The sequence below is a fragment of the Phoca vitulina genome, unplaced genomic scaffold (genome assembly GCF_004348235.1).
Source record: "Phoca vitulina isolate PV1807 unplaced genomic scaffold, GSC_HSeal_1.0 scaffold1, whole genome shotgun sequence".
NCBI classification, from domain to species: Eukaryota; Metazoa; Chordata; class Mammalia; order Carnivora; family Phocidae; genus Phoca; species Phoca vitulina.
Window position 1 is genome coordinate 87,100,207 of NW_022589704.1, and position 15,954 is coordinate 87,116,160.

At 35.9% G+C, this 15,954-nt stretch overlaps 1 protein-coding gene across 9 annotated transcripts in view; it reads left to right on the forward strand.

Annotated features, from left to right (window-relative positions):
• The window catches only part of LRP1B (LDL receptor related protein 1B), a 1,853,519-nt gene that overhangs the window by 1,127,112 nt on the left and 710,453 nt on the right, over nt 1-15,954 (forward strand). For all 9 annotated transcript variants that reach the window (XM_032387847.1, XM_032388632.1, XM_032390176.1 and 6 more), the window contains one exon: nt 8,112-8,234. In XM_032387847.1, coding sequence (XP_032243738.1) covers nt 8,112-8,234 — 123 coding nt within the window. The remainder of the gene's footprint in view (nt 1-8,111; nt 8,235-15,954) is intronic.

A 15,954-nucleotide genomic window follows, 5' to 3' on the forward strand; every position in this document is an offset into this window, starting at 1 on the left:
TGCATCTTGTGAACATCAGATATTAATAAATATTTAGAAACACATAATCAGTGGCACTCAAACTTTGGTTACATACTGTCTTGTTAGACTGTTTTTCTAAGAATAAAATAGTTGCAATTGAATAGAAAACCATCTTCCTACATAGGTACAGAGCACTATTTCTTCATGGAATGGGATAAACTAGTCTTATATAGTCTTGTATTTTCATTCTCTGAGAGACTATGTATATGACTATATACCTTATATAAACTTATATGTAGTATTTATACATGTATCTGTGAATATATATAGAGAGAGAATATGTGTGTATATATATATATATGTGTATATATATATATATACACACACGTATATACGTAGATGCTAGATTATATCACACACATACACACACACACATACACACACACGTCCCACCCAATAGGAATACCATGAGAAATATCTAGGAATGCTATTAATACAAAATTCATATTCATATTAATGTAACATCTAAATTCTTTTAGACTTGGTGTCAGAAAATTAGTCAGCTAATTTGACCTCTCCAGATCAGAAGAGTCTCTCATCAAATTATTTGTTAATATAGCAGCTAATTTCAGGAAGGTAGATATATAACCATACTAAACAGAAAAGTACCCTTAGGAATGAATTCCTAAGTAATGCCAAGGTATTTTTTTCTCATATGCTATTGTTGTTTCTTCCGATTTAATTGATAAACTCTCCTTTTTTTCATTTACATTAGACATCTAAAAGAATTGTTAAAATCCTCTCCCAAAATTTCTCAGATAAAGCACAGCAATTGTATAAAACTAACATACTTTTACCTGTTTATTCTCTAGGTTCAAAAGCGCACTTTCCCCCCCCCCACGTTTTAGAGAATGAGATAATCAAAACTAAGTGCAATATCTAAAAAGGGTTAATGAATAGTTTCCTATATAGAATTAAAAATAATAGATTAGCTTCTATGCCAAATATATGAAATTTATTAACTAATAATTAACTGTAATTCTAACTACCAGGAAATGGGCTAAATATTCTTATTTGAATCTCATAAAAGATATTTAAGGTAGATACTATTGATTTCTGCTGTGCATATGAAAAACCCAAAGATCAGGCAAATGTAGCCATTTGACCTCAGGAAACAATGAGCCAGAGATAAACTGGGTTTCAAATTCAGGTTTGTCAGACCTTAAAGTGTTTTTATGTGATGAATTTATGTGGCCAATTTTAAAAAAATTATATAAAACTACTATACTTTTAGATAGAACGAAAAGATATGTCTTTTCTGTAGTCATTGTAGTTTTGTCATTGATAAATTTTTATTCAAAACTTTAAAAAAAAAATATAAAGTTCTTGACTACCGTATAGAACCCAGGATTAGGAGATCTTATATTACAAAGCATTAGTAAAACAGACACACTAATTTTTATTTAGTATGTGACTTGTTTATTAACCACATTATTGTGTAGTCTACTATTTAGGATAGGGCCATCTCACAAAATTTGTCTTTCTATCCAAATTTTCCATTTTGGAAATAACCACCATCAAAAAATAGCCCAAAAGACTAATTAGGCTCCTAATAGAATGTGTGTGTGTGTGTGTTTCTTTTGCTGTGCAAAAGCTTTTTATCTTGATGAAGGCCCAATAGTTCATTTTTGCCCTTGCTTCCCTTGCCTTTGGTGATGTTTCTAGGAAAAGTTGCTGCGGCTGAGGTCGAAGAGGTTGCTGCCTGTGTTCTCCTTTAGGATTTTGATGGACTCCTGTCTCATATTTAGGTCTTTCAACCATTTTGAGTCTATTTTTGTGTGTGGTGTAAGGAAATGGTCCAGTTTCATTCTTGTGCATGTGGCTGTCCAATTTTCCCAACACCATTTGTTGAAGAGACTGTCTTTCTTTCCTGCTTTGTCGAAAATTAGTTGACCATAGAGTTGAGGGTCCATTTCTGGGCTCTCTATTCTGTTCCATTGATCTATGTGTCTGTTTTTGTGCCAGTACCATACTGTCTTGATGATGACAGCTTTGTAATAGAGCTTGAAGTCCGGAATTGTGATGCCGCCAGCTTTGCTTTTCTTTTTCAACATTCCTCTGGCTATTCAGGGTCTTTTCTGGTTCCATACAAATTTTAGGATTATTTGTTCCATTTCTTTGAAAAAAGTGGATGGTATTTTGATAGGGATTGCATTGAATGTGTGGATTGCTCTAGGTAGCATTGACATCTTCACAATATTTGTTCTTCCAATCCATGAGCATGGAACGTTTTTCCATTTCTTTGTGTCTTCCTCAATTTCTTTCATGAGTATTTTATAGTTTTCTGAGTACAGATCCTTTGCCTCTTTGGTTAGATTTATTCCTAGGTATCTTATGGTTTTGGGTGCAATTGTAAAAGGGATCAACTCCTTAATTTCTCTTGTCTTGTTGTTGTTGTATAGAAATGCCACTGATTTCTGTGCATTGATTTTCTATCCTGCCACTTTACTGAATTCCAGTATGAGTTCTAGCAGTTTTGGGGTGGAGTCTTTTGGGTTTTCCACATAAAGTATCATATCATCTCAAAGAGTGAGAGTTTGACTTCTTTGCTGATTCGGATGCCTTTTATTTCTTTTTGTTGTCTGATTGCTGTGGCTAGGACTTCTAATACTATGTTGAGTAGCAGTGGTGATAGTGGACATCCCTGCCGTGTTCCTGACCTTAGGGGAAAAGCTCTCAGTTTTTCCCCATTGAGAATGATATTCACTGTGGGTTTTTCATAGATGGCTTTTATGATATTGAGGTATGCACCCTCTATCCCTACGCTCTGAAGAGTTTTAATCAAGAAATGATGCTGTACTTTGTCAAATGCTTTTTCTGCATCTATTGAGAGGATCATATGGTTCTTGTTCTTTCTTTTATTAATGTATTGCATCACATTGATTGATTTGCAGATGTTGAACCAACCTTGCAGCCCAGGGATAAATCCCACTTGGTTGTGGTGAATAATCTTTTTAAGGTACTGTTGGATCCTATTGGCTAGTATTTTGGTGAGAATTTTTGCATCCATGTTCATCAGGGATATTGGTCTGTAATTCTCCTTTTTGATGGGGTCTTTGTCTGGTTTTGGGATCAAGGTAATGGTGGCCTCATAAAATGAGTTTGGAAGTTTTCCTTCATTTCTATTTTTTTGGAACAGTTTCAGAAGAGTAGGTATTAATTCTTCTTTAAATGTTTGGTAGAATTCCCCTGGGAGGCCATCTGGCCCTGGGCTCTTGTTTGTTGGGAGATTTTTGATGACTGTTTCAATTTCCTTAGTGGTTATGGGTCTGTTCAGGATTTTTATTTCTTCCTGGTTCAGTTTTGGTAGTTTATACATCTCTAAGAATGCATCCATTTCTTCCAGATTATCTAATTTGCTGGCATAGAGTTGCTCATAATATGTTCTTATAATTGTTTGTATTTCTTTGGTGTTGGTTGTGATCTCTCCTCTTTCATTCATGATTTTCTTGATTTGGGTCCTTTCTCTTTTCTTTTTGATAAGTTTGGCCAGGGGTTTATCAATCTTATTAATTCTTACAAAGAACCAGCTCCTAGTTTTGTTGATCTGTTCTACTGTTCTTTTGGTTTCTATTTCATTGATTTCTGCTCTGATCTTTCTTATTTCTCTTCTGCTGGGTTTAGGCTTTATTTGCTGTTCTTTCTCCAGCTCCTTTAGGTGTAGGGTTAGGTTGTGTATTTGAGACCTTTTTTGTTTCTTGAGAAAGGCTTGTATTGCTATATACTTTCCTTTTAGGACTGCTTTTGCTGCATCCCAAAGATTTTGAACAATTGTGTTTTCATTTTCATTTGTTTCAATGAATTTTTTTAATTCTTCTTTAATTTCCTGGTTGACCCACTCATTTTTTAGTAGGATGCTCTTTAGCCTCCATTTGAGTTCTTTCCAGCTTTCCTCTTGTGATTCAGTTGTAGTTTCAAAGCACTGTGGTCCAATAATTTGCAGGGAATGATCCCAATCTTTTGTTACCGGTTAAGACCTGATTTGTGACCTAGGATGTGATCTATTCTGGAGAATGTTCCATGGACACTAGAGAAGAATGTGTATTCTATTGCTTTGGGATAGAATGTTCTGAATATATCTGTGAAGTCCATTTGATCCAGTGTGTCATTTAAAGCCTTTATTTCCTTGTTGATCTTTTGCTTAGATGATCTGTCCATTTCAGTGAGGGGGGTTTTAAAGTCCCCTACTATTATTGCATTGTCGTCGATGTGTTTCTTTGCTTTTGTTATTAATTGGCTTATGTAATTGGCTGCTCCCATGTTAGGGGCATAGATATTTACAATTGTTATATCTTCCTATTGACTAGACCCTTTAAGTATGATATAGTGTCCTTCCTCATCTCTTATTATAGTCTTTGGTTTAAAATCTAACTTGTCTGATCTAAGGATTGCCACCCCAGCTTTCTTTGACGTCCAATAGCATGGTAAATGGCTTTCCACCCCCTCACTTTCAATCTGGAGGTGTCTTTGGGTCTAGAATGAGTCTCTTGCAGACAGCATATTGATGGGTCTTGTTTTTTTTTAATCCAATCTGCTAGCCTTTGTCTTTTGATTGGGGCATTTAGCCCATTTACATTCAGGGTAACTATTGAAAGATGAATTTAGTGCCATTGTATTGCCTGTAAGGTGACTGTTACTGTATATTGTCTGTGTTCCTTTCTGGTCTATGTTGCTTTTAGGCGCTCTCTTTGCTTAGAGGACCCCTTTCAATATTTCTTGTAGGGCTGGTTTGGTGTTTTCAAATTCTTTTAGTTTTTGTTTGTCCTGGAAGCTTTTTATCTCTCCTTCTATTTTCAGTGACAGCCTAGCTGGATATAGTATTCTTGGCTGCATATTTTTCTCGTTCAGTGCTCTGAATATATCCTGCCAGTCCTTTCTGGCCTGCCAGGTCTCTGTGGATAGGTCTGCTGCCAATCTAATGTTTCTACCATTGTAGGTTACTGACCTCTTGTCCTGAGCTGCTTTCAGGGTTTTCTCTTTATCTCTGAAACTTGTAAGTTTTACTATTAGATGTCGGGGTGTTGACCAATTTTTATTGATTTTGGGGGGGAATCTCTGTGCCTCCTGGATTTTGATGCCTGTTTCCTTCCCCAAATTAGGGAAGTTCTCTGCTATAATTTGCTCCAATATACCTTCTGCCCCTCTCCCTCTTTCTTCTTCTTCTGGGATCCCAATTATTCTAATATTGTTTTATCTTATGGTATCACTTACCTCTCAAATTCTGCCCTCATGATCCAGTAGTTGTTTATCTCATTTTTCTCAGCTTCTTTATTCTCCATCATCTGGTCTTCTATATCACTAATTCTTTCTTTTGTCTCATTTATCCTAGCAGTTAGAGCCTCCATTTTTGATTGTACCTCATTAATAGCCTTTTTTATTTCGACTTAGTTAGATTTTAATTCTTTTATTTCTCCAGAAAGGGATTCTCTAGTATCTTCCATGCTTTTTTCAAGCCCAACTAGTATCTTTATAATCATCATTCTGAACTCTAGTTCTGACATCTTACTAATGTCCTTATTGATTAGGTCCCTGGCAGTTGGTGCTGCCTCTTGTTCTTTTTTTTTTTTTTTTTTTTTGAGGTGAGTTTTTCCATCTTGTCATTTTGTCCAGAGGAGAATAGATGAATGACAGAACAAAATGTTAACTGGGTAACAATGACCCCCAAAAAATATACACTAAACAAATCAGAGGAGACCCAAAACCAGGGGGAAAAGAAAGGGAAAGAAAGAAAAAATAAAAAAAAAGAATATGATCAAATATGGTCAGGCTGGTGAATAGATCAGTGCCACACACTAGATTTTGGGCGTATTTTGGTCTGTTAGAAGAAACTGCCTACCAAAATTTTAAAGAAAGAAAAACTTACATATGTACAAAAATAAGGGTAAATACAATGAAGGGATGGAATATGACTATAAAGATGAAAATTTTAAAAGATTTTATGAAAGAAATTGAGAAGAAGTTGGTTGAAAAAAGAAAGAAGAGAAATTAAAAACGAACCAAAAAAAAAAAAAAAAAGGAGAGAATGTGATCAGGCGGGAGACTAGAACAAAGCCATACACTAGAGATTTAGGGTATATTTTGGTCTGTTAGAAGAAACTGTATCCCAAAATTCTAGAGTGAGAACAACTTATATAGATACCAAAAATAAGGTTAACTACTATGAAGGGATAGAATATGACTCTAAAAGTGAAAAATAAGAAAGGTTTTTAAACAAGGGATTGATAAGATGTTGGTTGTAAAAGGGATAAAGAAAAATTCAAAAAAAAAAAGAAAAAGAAAAAAATTAAAAAAATTAACTTTGAAAGACTAAAGAATCAACGGGGGGAAAAGCCATGAATTCTATGTGCTGTATTCCCCTAGGGCTGGAGTTCTGCCATTCTCATTGATCAGTAGACTTGGTCTTGGCTGGCTGTTCTTGCTGATCTTCTGGGGGAGGGGCCTGTTGCCGTGGTTCCCAAATGTCTTTGCCGGAGGCGGAATTGCCCCGCCCTTGTTGGGTCCGGGCTAAGTAATCTGTTCGGGTTTGCTCTCGGGACCTTTTGTTCCCTGCAAGCTTTCCGTAGGGCTTTGGAGGCCGAGAGTGAAAATGGCGGCCTCCCAATCTCCACCCCGGAGAAGCCGAGAACTCGGGGCCCCGCTCCTCAGTGCGCCCCCAGAGAAAAGCAGTCAATCACTCCTGTCTCCCGGTCTCCGGCCACACTCCGTGCTCACCCAGCCTGTGACCGAGCGTTTCTATCTCTGGCACATGATCCCGTGTGGAGTCTCCAAACCCAGCAGAACCCTGCGGTGCGCTCCCACGTGCTCCTCCCGGGGGAGGAAGGGGAGTCTCCCCGGATCTGCCGCTTGTTGGGTCCCTGCTGGAAGAGCAGTGGCCCGACTGTGCCACGGATCACAGTTTATGGCAGCCCTGAGCTGAGAGCCCGCATCTCGGCTACATCTCTGCAGCCGGCTTCCCTGCTCCAATACCTGGGAGCCTTGCCGCACTTAGGCACCCCGCTCTTTCAGTGACCCCGAGGGTCCTGAGACCACACTGTCCCAGCGAGGGTTCCACCCCCCGCTTAGCCACTGGAGTGATGTCCCTCAGCAGAGCACACTTCTAAAAGTTCTGATTTTGCACTCTATTGCTCTGTCACTTGCCGGTAGTGGCTGACGGAGCCCCCTCCCCCCGCCATCTATCTTCCCGAATATCACCTCGGATTCACTTCTCCGCACCTCCTACCTTCCAGAAAGTGGTCGCTTTTCTGTTCAGAGAGTTGTTCCTATTCTTTTCTTTGATCTCCTGTTGAGTTTGTAGGTGTTCAGAATGGTTTGATCCCTATCCAGCCGAATTCCTGAGACCAGACAAAATTTAGGTCTCCACTCCTCTGCCATCTTGCTCCTCCCCCCAAAATATTTTGATTAAATCAATATTCAAAAATCTGAATGTTACTAAAATAATGATATACAATTTAATCCTGTACATAATATGCATAGCATATTCAGAACACCTAAGTATCCTATGAACTATTACATTTTTATTGTATAATTATGGAATAAACATGGTTATATCTGGAAACTACTTAAAAAGTCTCTACAGTCCTTATTGGGAAAAACTTGAACTAAGCTTCATTATCCTCTGAGTTTGGAAATTGATACTAAAGCTTGAATTATTAGCTTCCTTAGCTTTCAAGTGTATTTTTATTTTTCATAAACATAGCAAATTTAGTTTACTTCTCAGAATAATGGAAGGAAATGATTATATACTTCAGGTTGTTTCTTCTGATCTGATTCTGCTATCCTAGACAGAAATGATCATGTCCTGTAACCTTCCTCTCTTCTGGTGCTTATTTGCCCACATACCTCTATTTCTTCTGACTAATGTGCAAATTCCTTCTATTTCACAGCACATCGTATATTTTTAAATGTTTCCGAATTTTATTTAGGGTTCAGTAGGTATCCTGACTACATTAATGAATATGCAATATACATATGCATATATATGCATACATTTTTATGCCTACCTATGTCTCCTAGAAAGAATGTGAACCTGAACTTGCTAACTTTGGATAGAATCAGAGTTCTCTGACATATTCGCTTCCCTACTCTTGCAGGTGACAATATGTGCCGAGTAAATAACGGGGGCTGTAGTACCCTGTGCTTGGCCATTCCAGGAGGCCGAGTATGTGCTTGTGCTGATAATCAACTTTTAGATGAAAACGGGACAACTTGCACATGTAAGTTTTGTTTGTTTGTTACATTCATTGATTATACATGTCTTTTTGAAGAAGAAAAGCAGATGAAACCAAAGGAATTAAAATCAAACTTGGAAAGAGAAATTCAGATAATCACTTAGGTATAATCCTCTTTAGGTTACAAATAATTAACTGAATTAACCTATATAAAAAACAGTGAATAATGATGAAGATTTCCAGAGCATTTGTTTTTTTTTTGTTTTGTTTTGTTTTTTATTTTATTTTTTTTTAAAGATTTTATTTATTTATTTGAGAGAGAGAATGAGATAGAGCATGAGAGGGTCAGAGGGAGAAGCAGACTCCCTGCCGAGCAGGGAGCCCGATGTGGGACTCGATCCCGGGACTCCAGGATCATGACCTGAGCCGAAGGCAGTCACTTAACCAACTGAGCCACCCAGGCGCCCGAAGATTTCCAGGGCATTTGTGACTGTTGCCTAATAGTTCACTAATAAAAATATATATATATCTATAAAGTAGTTTATATATATTTATATATATTATATATAAGCTTATATATATAGTTTATACTTATATATATTATTTATATATCTTATTTTTATATATTATATATATAAATAGTTTAGTAATAAAAAATATATATATGCCACAGAAGAAAATATTTCATAAAATTGTTAAAGACCTTCACCATTAGGACAAGCTCAGTTATCTATCTTTGTTGGTGAAGAGAAAAAAGAGGCAATAAAGAAACTTAGGGAAATTCTAGACTTTATCGAAATACTGAATTAATTGGATTGATTGACCTGGATTAAAGGCACTTTATTAACTTTTACTGACCTTCCTCAATTTACTGCATCTTGTTATTCCAATGTGACCCTTCTGAAGTTTATTCTCTTTATATACATCAAGTCCCTTAACCATAGCAATAGGACCCATGCTATGTATGTATTGAGTACTATAGAAATGTTTCTGGAATGATTTGATCTTAAATTGCATGTTATTCATGATTCTTCAGAGAAACAGAACTAATAGGATGTAAATATATAGAAAGAGATTTGTTATGAGGAATTGGCTCATGCAGTTATGGAAGCTGACAATTACCAATATCTGCAGTCAGCAAGTTGGAAACTGGGGAGTACCATTGGTGTAGTTCCAGTCCGAATGCTGGTAGGCTGAAGACCCAAGAAGAGCCAGTGTTTCAGTGGGAGTCTGAAGGCAGGAAAAAAAACAATGCCCCAGTTCAAGGCAGTCAGGCAGGGAGAATTCTCTTATGTGCAGGAAGGTAGGCTTTTTCGTTCAATTCAGGCCTTCAATTGATTGGATGAGGGCCACTCACATGCTTAATTTAGTCTACAGATCTCAATGTTAATCTCATCTAAAACACTCTCACAGACACACCCTGAATGATATTTGACCAAACATCTGGGCACTCTCAGGCCTACTCAAGTTGACACATAATATTAACCATCACAAATTGTTAAATAATACATAAATAAATGCATTTTTCATCAATTATAATGATTGTCTCAGGGAAGGCAGAAGGAGAAATAAGTATAATAAGATTTCAACTTATCTGAAATGTTTTATTTCTTCTGAAGAAGAAACAATGTGAATAAGGGATTTTTACTAATGATTTAATACAAAGTAACATTTGAGAAATATACAGAAAAATTTAAGTGAAAAATCCACCCATTATGCCACTATTCAGCAATAAACTACTAAGACACTTTCTTGTTGTTCCTTATAATTATATATCCCTGGAGGTTATTATATTTTACTACTACTAATAATAATCATATGTAAAATTTATTGTATTCTTATATAGGATGTGGGACTTTATGATAAATTTTCATGGTTCTCATTAGCCCTTACAATAATCATATAAGGAAGATACTATTATTACTTCACTTTAATATTCACAATGTAGACTTGAGGGTTAATAACTTTTCATAATTCACATAATTAGTACATAGGGATTTAATTCCCAAATTATTTTATTTTGGAGACGGAATTCTTAGTTATGTTGCAGTTTTACACATTTTGGATCATACCACAGTATCATTTACTTTGTGCTTTATTTTTATTTAATAGGAGCATAAGCATCTTATCATGTGACTACATATTCTTTGTAAACATGATTTTTAAACCATTTATCTTCATTTTCTACTTGATATTTGGTGTTATTTCTGATGGATTGTTATAGATATGTGTGTGTTTCTTTACTGTTTATGATCCCTTCTGTATTTTACCATATAGTCCATGGTCAATTTGTTACATTTTCTTTTTTAAGCATTTGGAATAATACCACCAGTTTTAAATTCTATTATTATTTTGAATTTTAACTATTTGAGATGAGGACTTTGGCTTCTATTCTCTTTATCTTCCTCAATTTCATTCCTTATAATTTAGGATTTCTGACAAGGAATATTATTTTGTTTTTTGTTTTGTTTTGTTTTGTTTTGTTTTTTTAAAGATTTTATTTATTTATTTGACAGAGAGAGACACAGCGAGAGAGGGAACACAAGCAGGGGGAGTGGGAGAGGGAGAAGCAGGCTTCCTGCTGAGCAGGGAGCCCGATGCGGGGCTCGATCCCAGGACCCTGGGACCATGACCTGAGCCGAAGGCAGACGCTTAACGACTGAGCCACCCAGGCGCCCAAGGAATATTATGTTGAATCATCAATCAGTAAATCTTTTTATAAAATGTTTTGACACGTATAGCTAGTTTGTTGATCAATTTTATAATATTTTCTTTTAGACATGACTCAGTGTTTCACTGGTTATATTGCTTAGTATTCAAACTTTAGTTCCTCATTGTTTAATTATTTATTTTCACTGATGTTTAGGATAGATAAAGTAATTTCTTGAAGTTGCTTCTTCAAGAAGAGCACGAAGACTGTATAACTGTGGAGTTCCTGTGTTTTCTAAATAGGTTTCCTTTGCATTTATACATGACTGACAATTCTGGATATTAATTCTTGGCTAAACAAAAATTTTCTTCAAAATTCTGGAAACACTATTTAATTTATTCTGGGGTAGTATACTTGAGAGTAGAAATACGAATTTTACTTCTCTGGGCAAAATTTTTTTCATTGTTAGTAGGGTTTTTAAATTGTCTATTAAGACAATTCCTGTAGATCATAATTATCTGAAGTATACTTTCTTTGAGTCATCAGGTGGTTTCCTTCCCTTGTTCTGTAGTATTATTTTTTAATTCATATTTTGGTTGTTTATTTATCATCAGAAGGGAAGTGATCTATCAAGATCTATAGTTTTTCAATAAGCAGGGATTAAGCATTACTTTGAACAACATAAAATCTTTCTGGTTGTCTGCTAAGCTAAATCTTATCTTGGTTATTGAGAGAGAGAAAAGGTATAGTTTATATGTACATTTCCTAGTTCAATTTTTAGTATCTACCACAGATTCATCTAAAGTTATTTTTCTGGTATAAAATGAAATTTTTTGCTATCCCAGATGAATAATTCTGACATTTTGAACAGATGAAATGTGTGTGTATGCATGTGCACACACACACAGACACACACAAACACACACACAGTAACCTTTATGGACCCCCACCCAGTGTTATCCTGCCTTTGCTCTACCCCCAGATTGCCTCTCAAGGATGGAAGGTACCAGTGCAAGTATCTCCTTTTTTGATAGACGCAGACCTTAGAGTGAATGCTGCAGGAGCAAAGGGTCTCTCTTTTTACCTAAAGATAAATAAGCTTATTCAATTTTTAATGGTATAAGTTAGAGAAGCTTCTGGCTGAATATTTAAATCTTGTTCTATTGGTCTTGCAAAAAAGTCAAAATTCCCTTAAGATAGTGTCAGTTGAATGATCAAGAGGCTGAGTTTTCAAGGATCTTGTGAGTTTTTATCCTTCATCTTAGTTTTCATAGTGGGAAGTTGGAGGGAGAGTGTATACATCAGATATATCTAGATGGTTTTTTAAGCTTGAAATGTTCTAATTAGTTCTTTAATTTTAATTGTGTGAATCATAATTATCTGGATCATTGACATCCAAATTATCTTTCCTATTTCCTTCATTCTATGCCCCATTAAAAATTTATGGATTCCTTATGAGTTGACAAATCTATATCGATATTGATACAGAAAAGATACTGACCATTGGATATCTTTGTGTAAATAAAAATTGGGTGACTTTTGGCTTTTAAGGAAATACTATACACAATGTTGGTCATACAGTTACAATAGGAAATTTGTTATCATGACTGGACACATATGATTATGCATCTGGTGAAAAAATTTTTTCTGTGACTATTGGTGTCTTTCTAATATCTACAATTCATTGATGATGTAACTCCAGTACAATAAAAAGAGATAGGAAAGAAGATTATTTTATGTATACTTGTTACACTAAACAATGTTAAATCAACAAAACCATCTGTGTTCTTATTTGGGAATTTGTTGTTGCATTTGTCTGTTTGAAACTCTACTATATCTTTACTAGGGCATGCAACTTGCCAGGTTTCTTTCAAATGTAATGGGAAAAATCATGAGTAAGCAGATAATAACTCATTTCTTACAAACAATTCATAGTGTGTTTATCTAAATTATTCCAGTTCCTATTCCTTTAATGGCAAAAGTTTTTTAAGGATGTTAGCCTTCAGACACATGAAAAAATGCTCAACATCACTTGTCATCAGGGAAATACAAATCAAAACCACAATGAGGGGGCGCCTGGGTGGCTCAGTTGGTTAAGCGACTGCCTTCAGCTCAGGTCATGATCCTGGAGTCCCTGGATCGAGTCCCGCATCGGGCTCCCTGCTCGGCAGGGAGTCTGCTTCGTCCTCTGACCCTATCCCCTCTCATGTGTTCTCTCTCTCTCAAATAAATAAATAAAATCTTTAAAAAAAAAAAAAAACCACAATGAGATACCACCTCATACCAGTCAGAACGACTAAAATGAACAACTCAGGAAACAACAGATGTTGGTGAGGGTGCAGAAAAAGGGGAACCCTCTTATACTGTTAATGAGAATGCAAGCTGGTAAAGCCACTCTGGAAAACAGTATTGAGATTCCTCAAAAAAGTTAAAAATAGAACTACCCTACAACCCAGCATTTGCGCTTCTAGTATTTATCCAAAGGATACAAAAATAGTGATTCGAAGGAGCACATGCACCCCAATGTTTATAGTAGTAGTGTCCACAATAACCAAAATATAGAAAGAGCCCAGATGTCCATCAACAAATGAATGGATTAAGAAGATGTGATATATATATATATATATATATATATATATATATATATTCAAAAAGAATGAAACCTTGCCATTTGCAATGACACGGATGGAACTAGAGGGCATTAATCAGAGCAAAACAGGTCAGAGAAAGACAAATACCATATAATTTCACTCATATGTGGAATTTAAGAAGCAAAACAGAGCAACATAGGGGGAGGGAAAGAAAAATAAAATAAGATAAAAACAGAGACAGAGGCAAACCCTAAGAGACTCTTAACTATAGGAAACAAACTGAGGGTTGCTGGAGGGGAGGTGGGTGGGGGATGGGGTAATTGGGTGATGGGCATTAAGGAGGGCACTTGACATATGAGCATTGTGTGTTACATGCAACTGATGAATCACTAAATTCTACCCCTGAAACTAATAATATACTATATGTTCACTAAGTTGAATTTAAATATTTTTTTAAAAGAATATGTTAGCCTTAGTTTTCAGATGAGGAAATTCAAGTGCAAAAGGACTACAAATAGAGTTCATGGTTGCAGAGTATGGTATAAAACAAATATGAGCATGCCACTAACTTCTCATTAATGCTGATTCCTCTCAGCTTCTAATTTAGTTCAGGCTACATTACAGTTTTCTGAACTGATTTCAACTGGATTAACTCGGTAATCTGAGTTAACAAGCAAAACAAAAATACATATTGCAACCACTGAGATATGATTGTCCTGGTTCCAGTCATCCTCGTTGAATTGACATCAAATGAACAAAAACCCAATGACAGTTGGTCAGACCAGAAGTAAACACGAAAGGTTGTGTCTCAATGAATTTGCCGCATCAGGCTGTGTCAGAAGAGGCATTCACCCAGCAGAAAAATATTGGCATGCTACGTGATTGATTAAGGATGAATTCTAATGCTATGCCTGGAAGGAATCAAGAATGAGAGTAGGCTGGACTCTTTGTCCTTGTGGATCTTGTGTGGCATGGGCAAATCCTCTCACAATGAGAAATGAGACCTAGTGTAGCATAGTAACTTGGAACTGACCGCACTGGAGAAGCATATGTAAAGCCAGTTGATCAATTATCAAGTGGGTTTTTTAATTTATTTTGATGGCATTGTGGGGAAAAATACAATATACAAAACTAATAAATGAGAACATGGATAATCCCAAGAAAGTAAGTTAAGCTCCTAAAAAAAAAAAAGATAGTCATTATTTTTTTTTAATAGCAAGATAATTTTGTATAGAATAATAAGTCAGTAATTCTTTAAATTCCTCTTTAGTGGCCTGAAAGAATAGACAGAATTTTCCAATGTGCCTTACTCCCAAGAGAGCAACTTAAAAATATTGATCATCCAAGGGTAGCATTGCACAATTATATGTCAATGGTACTCTGTGACCTTCTTTACCTTCTGGAACACCAGATATATTCCTCTGTGAAAAACAGTGCTCCACTATGGCCAAGCCATTTATCTGTTCAGCTGTGACAAGCCTTATGTTCTAGGATATATGCAATCTAATGTGTAGTAAAAAGTTTAAGGCAGTAAAAAGTTTAAAAGCTCCATCCAGATGAATATTTATGGCCTTCTGTGCATAGGAACCCACAGAAGATTATGTACCACTTAGGGTGGCTGCTCAGAAGACCACTCTATCTAATGAAAGGTCATCCCGCTATGATCTAAAGGTGAAAATTCAAAACCCATAGCAGCATTTTTCACATTGCCTTCCTAAATAGGCAAGCTTATATAAAGGCATCAAAAACACTGCAACTTCAAGTTTTCTTTTAGGTCCTTTTGTCTTCCTGCTCAAATAAAGGGATAGTTAGAAATTCTCCCCAAATACAAAATCTGCTAAATAAACATATCCTAATGTAAAATGTATAGGGACCATAGGAAAACTTCATTTTATTTGTTGTACTAGGACTCATGCTTTTATGACTAAGTTATCGTAATTTTGATATGGTCAACAGCAAAAACATCAGTTGACAGAAGAGACAATGGTTACTTTAGATACATTACCACACTGGGATTGAAAAGAAGAAAAGCAAAGTGACAAACACAGATACTTGTTCATGGGCACCACAGCTTATTAAACCAAGGTGAGGAACATATGTATTTAGTTCAGTTGCTGAGCTTAGATCCAAATCTCAGCTGATTCCAAACTAAAATAAAATAAACCAGTTTATTAGTAGGGTTTTTCCCCTTACTTCATTATGATCTGGACATGAACTCCAGCAATCCCCAGTTTTTACTGAAAAGTAATTCTAGAATGCATATTTCCTTTTGCAGTGCATGGAAGAGTCATGCGGAGACCTTCTAATTTCAATGTTTTAACAGCAGGTATCATAGGATGTTTGAGACCTGACAGTTCCTTGCCGGGAATGTTATGATTCATGTCATTTTATTTTTGATCCTGATTAAATTAAAGGATTATTTATTACTTTGTCAGCTTTCTTACTGGTGAGATCATGTTGTAATATTTTTACTAGAAGTGACCCTGGTGGTAGAATTATGGGTTTTGCATCAGTTTTCAAATTC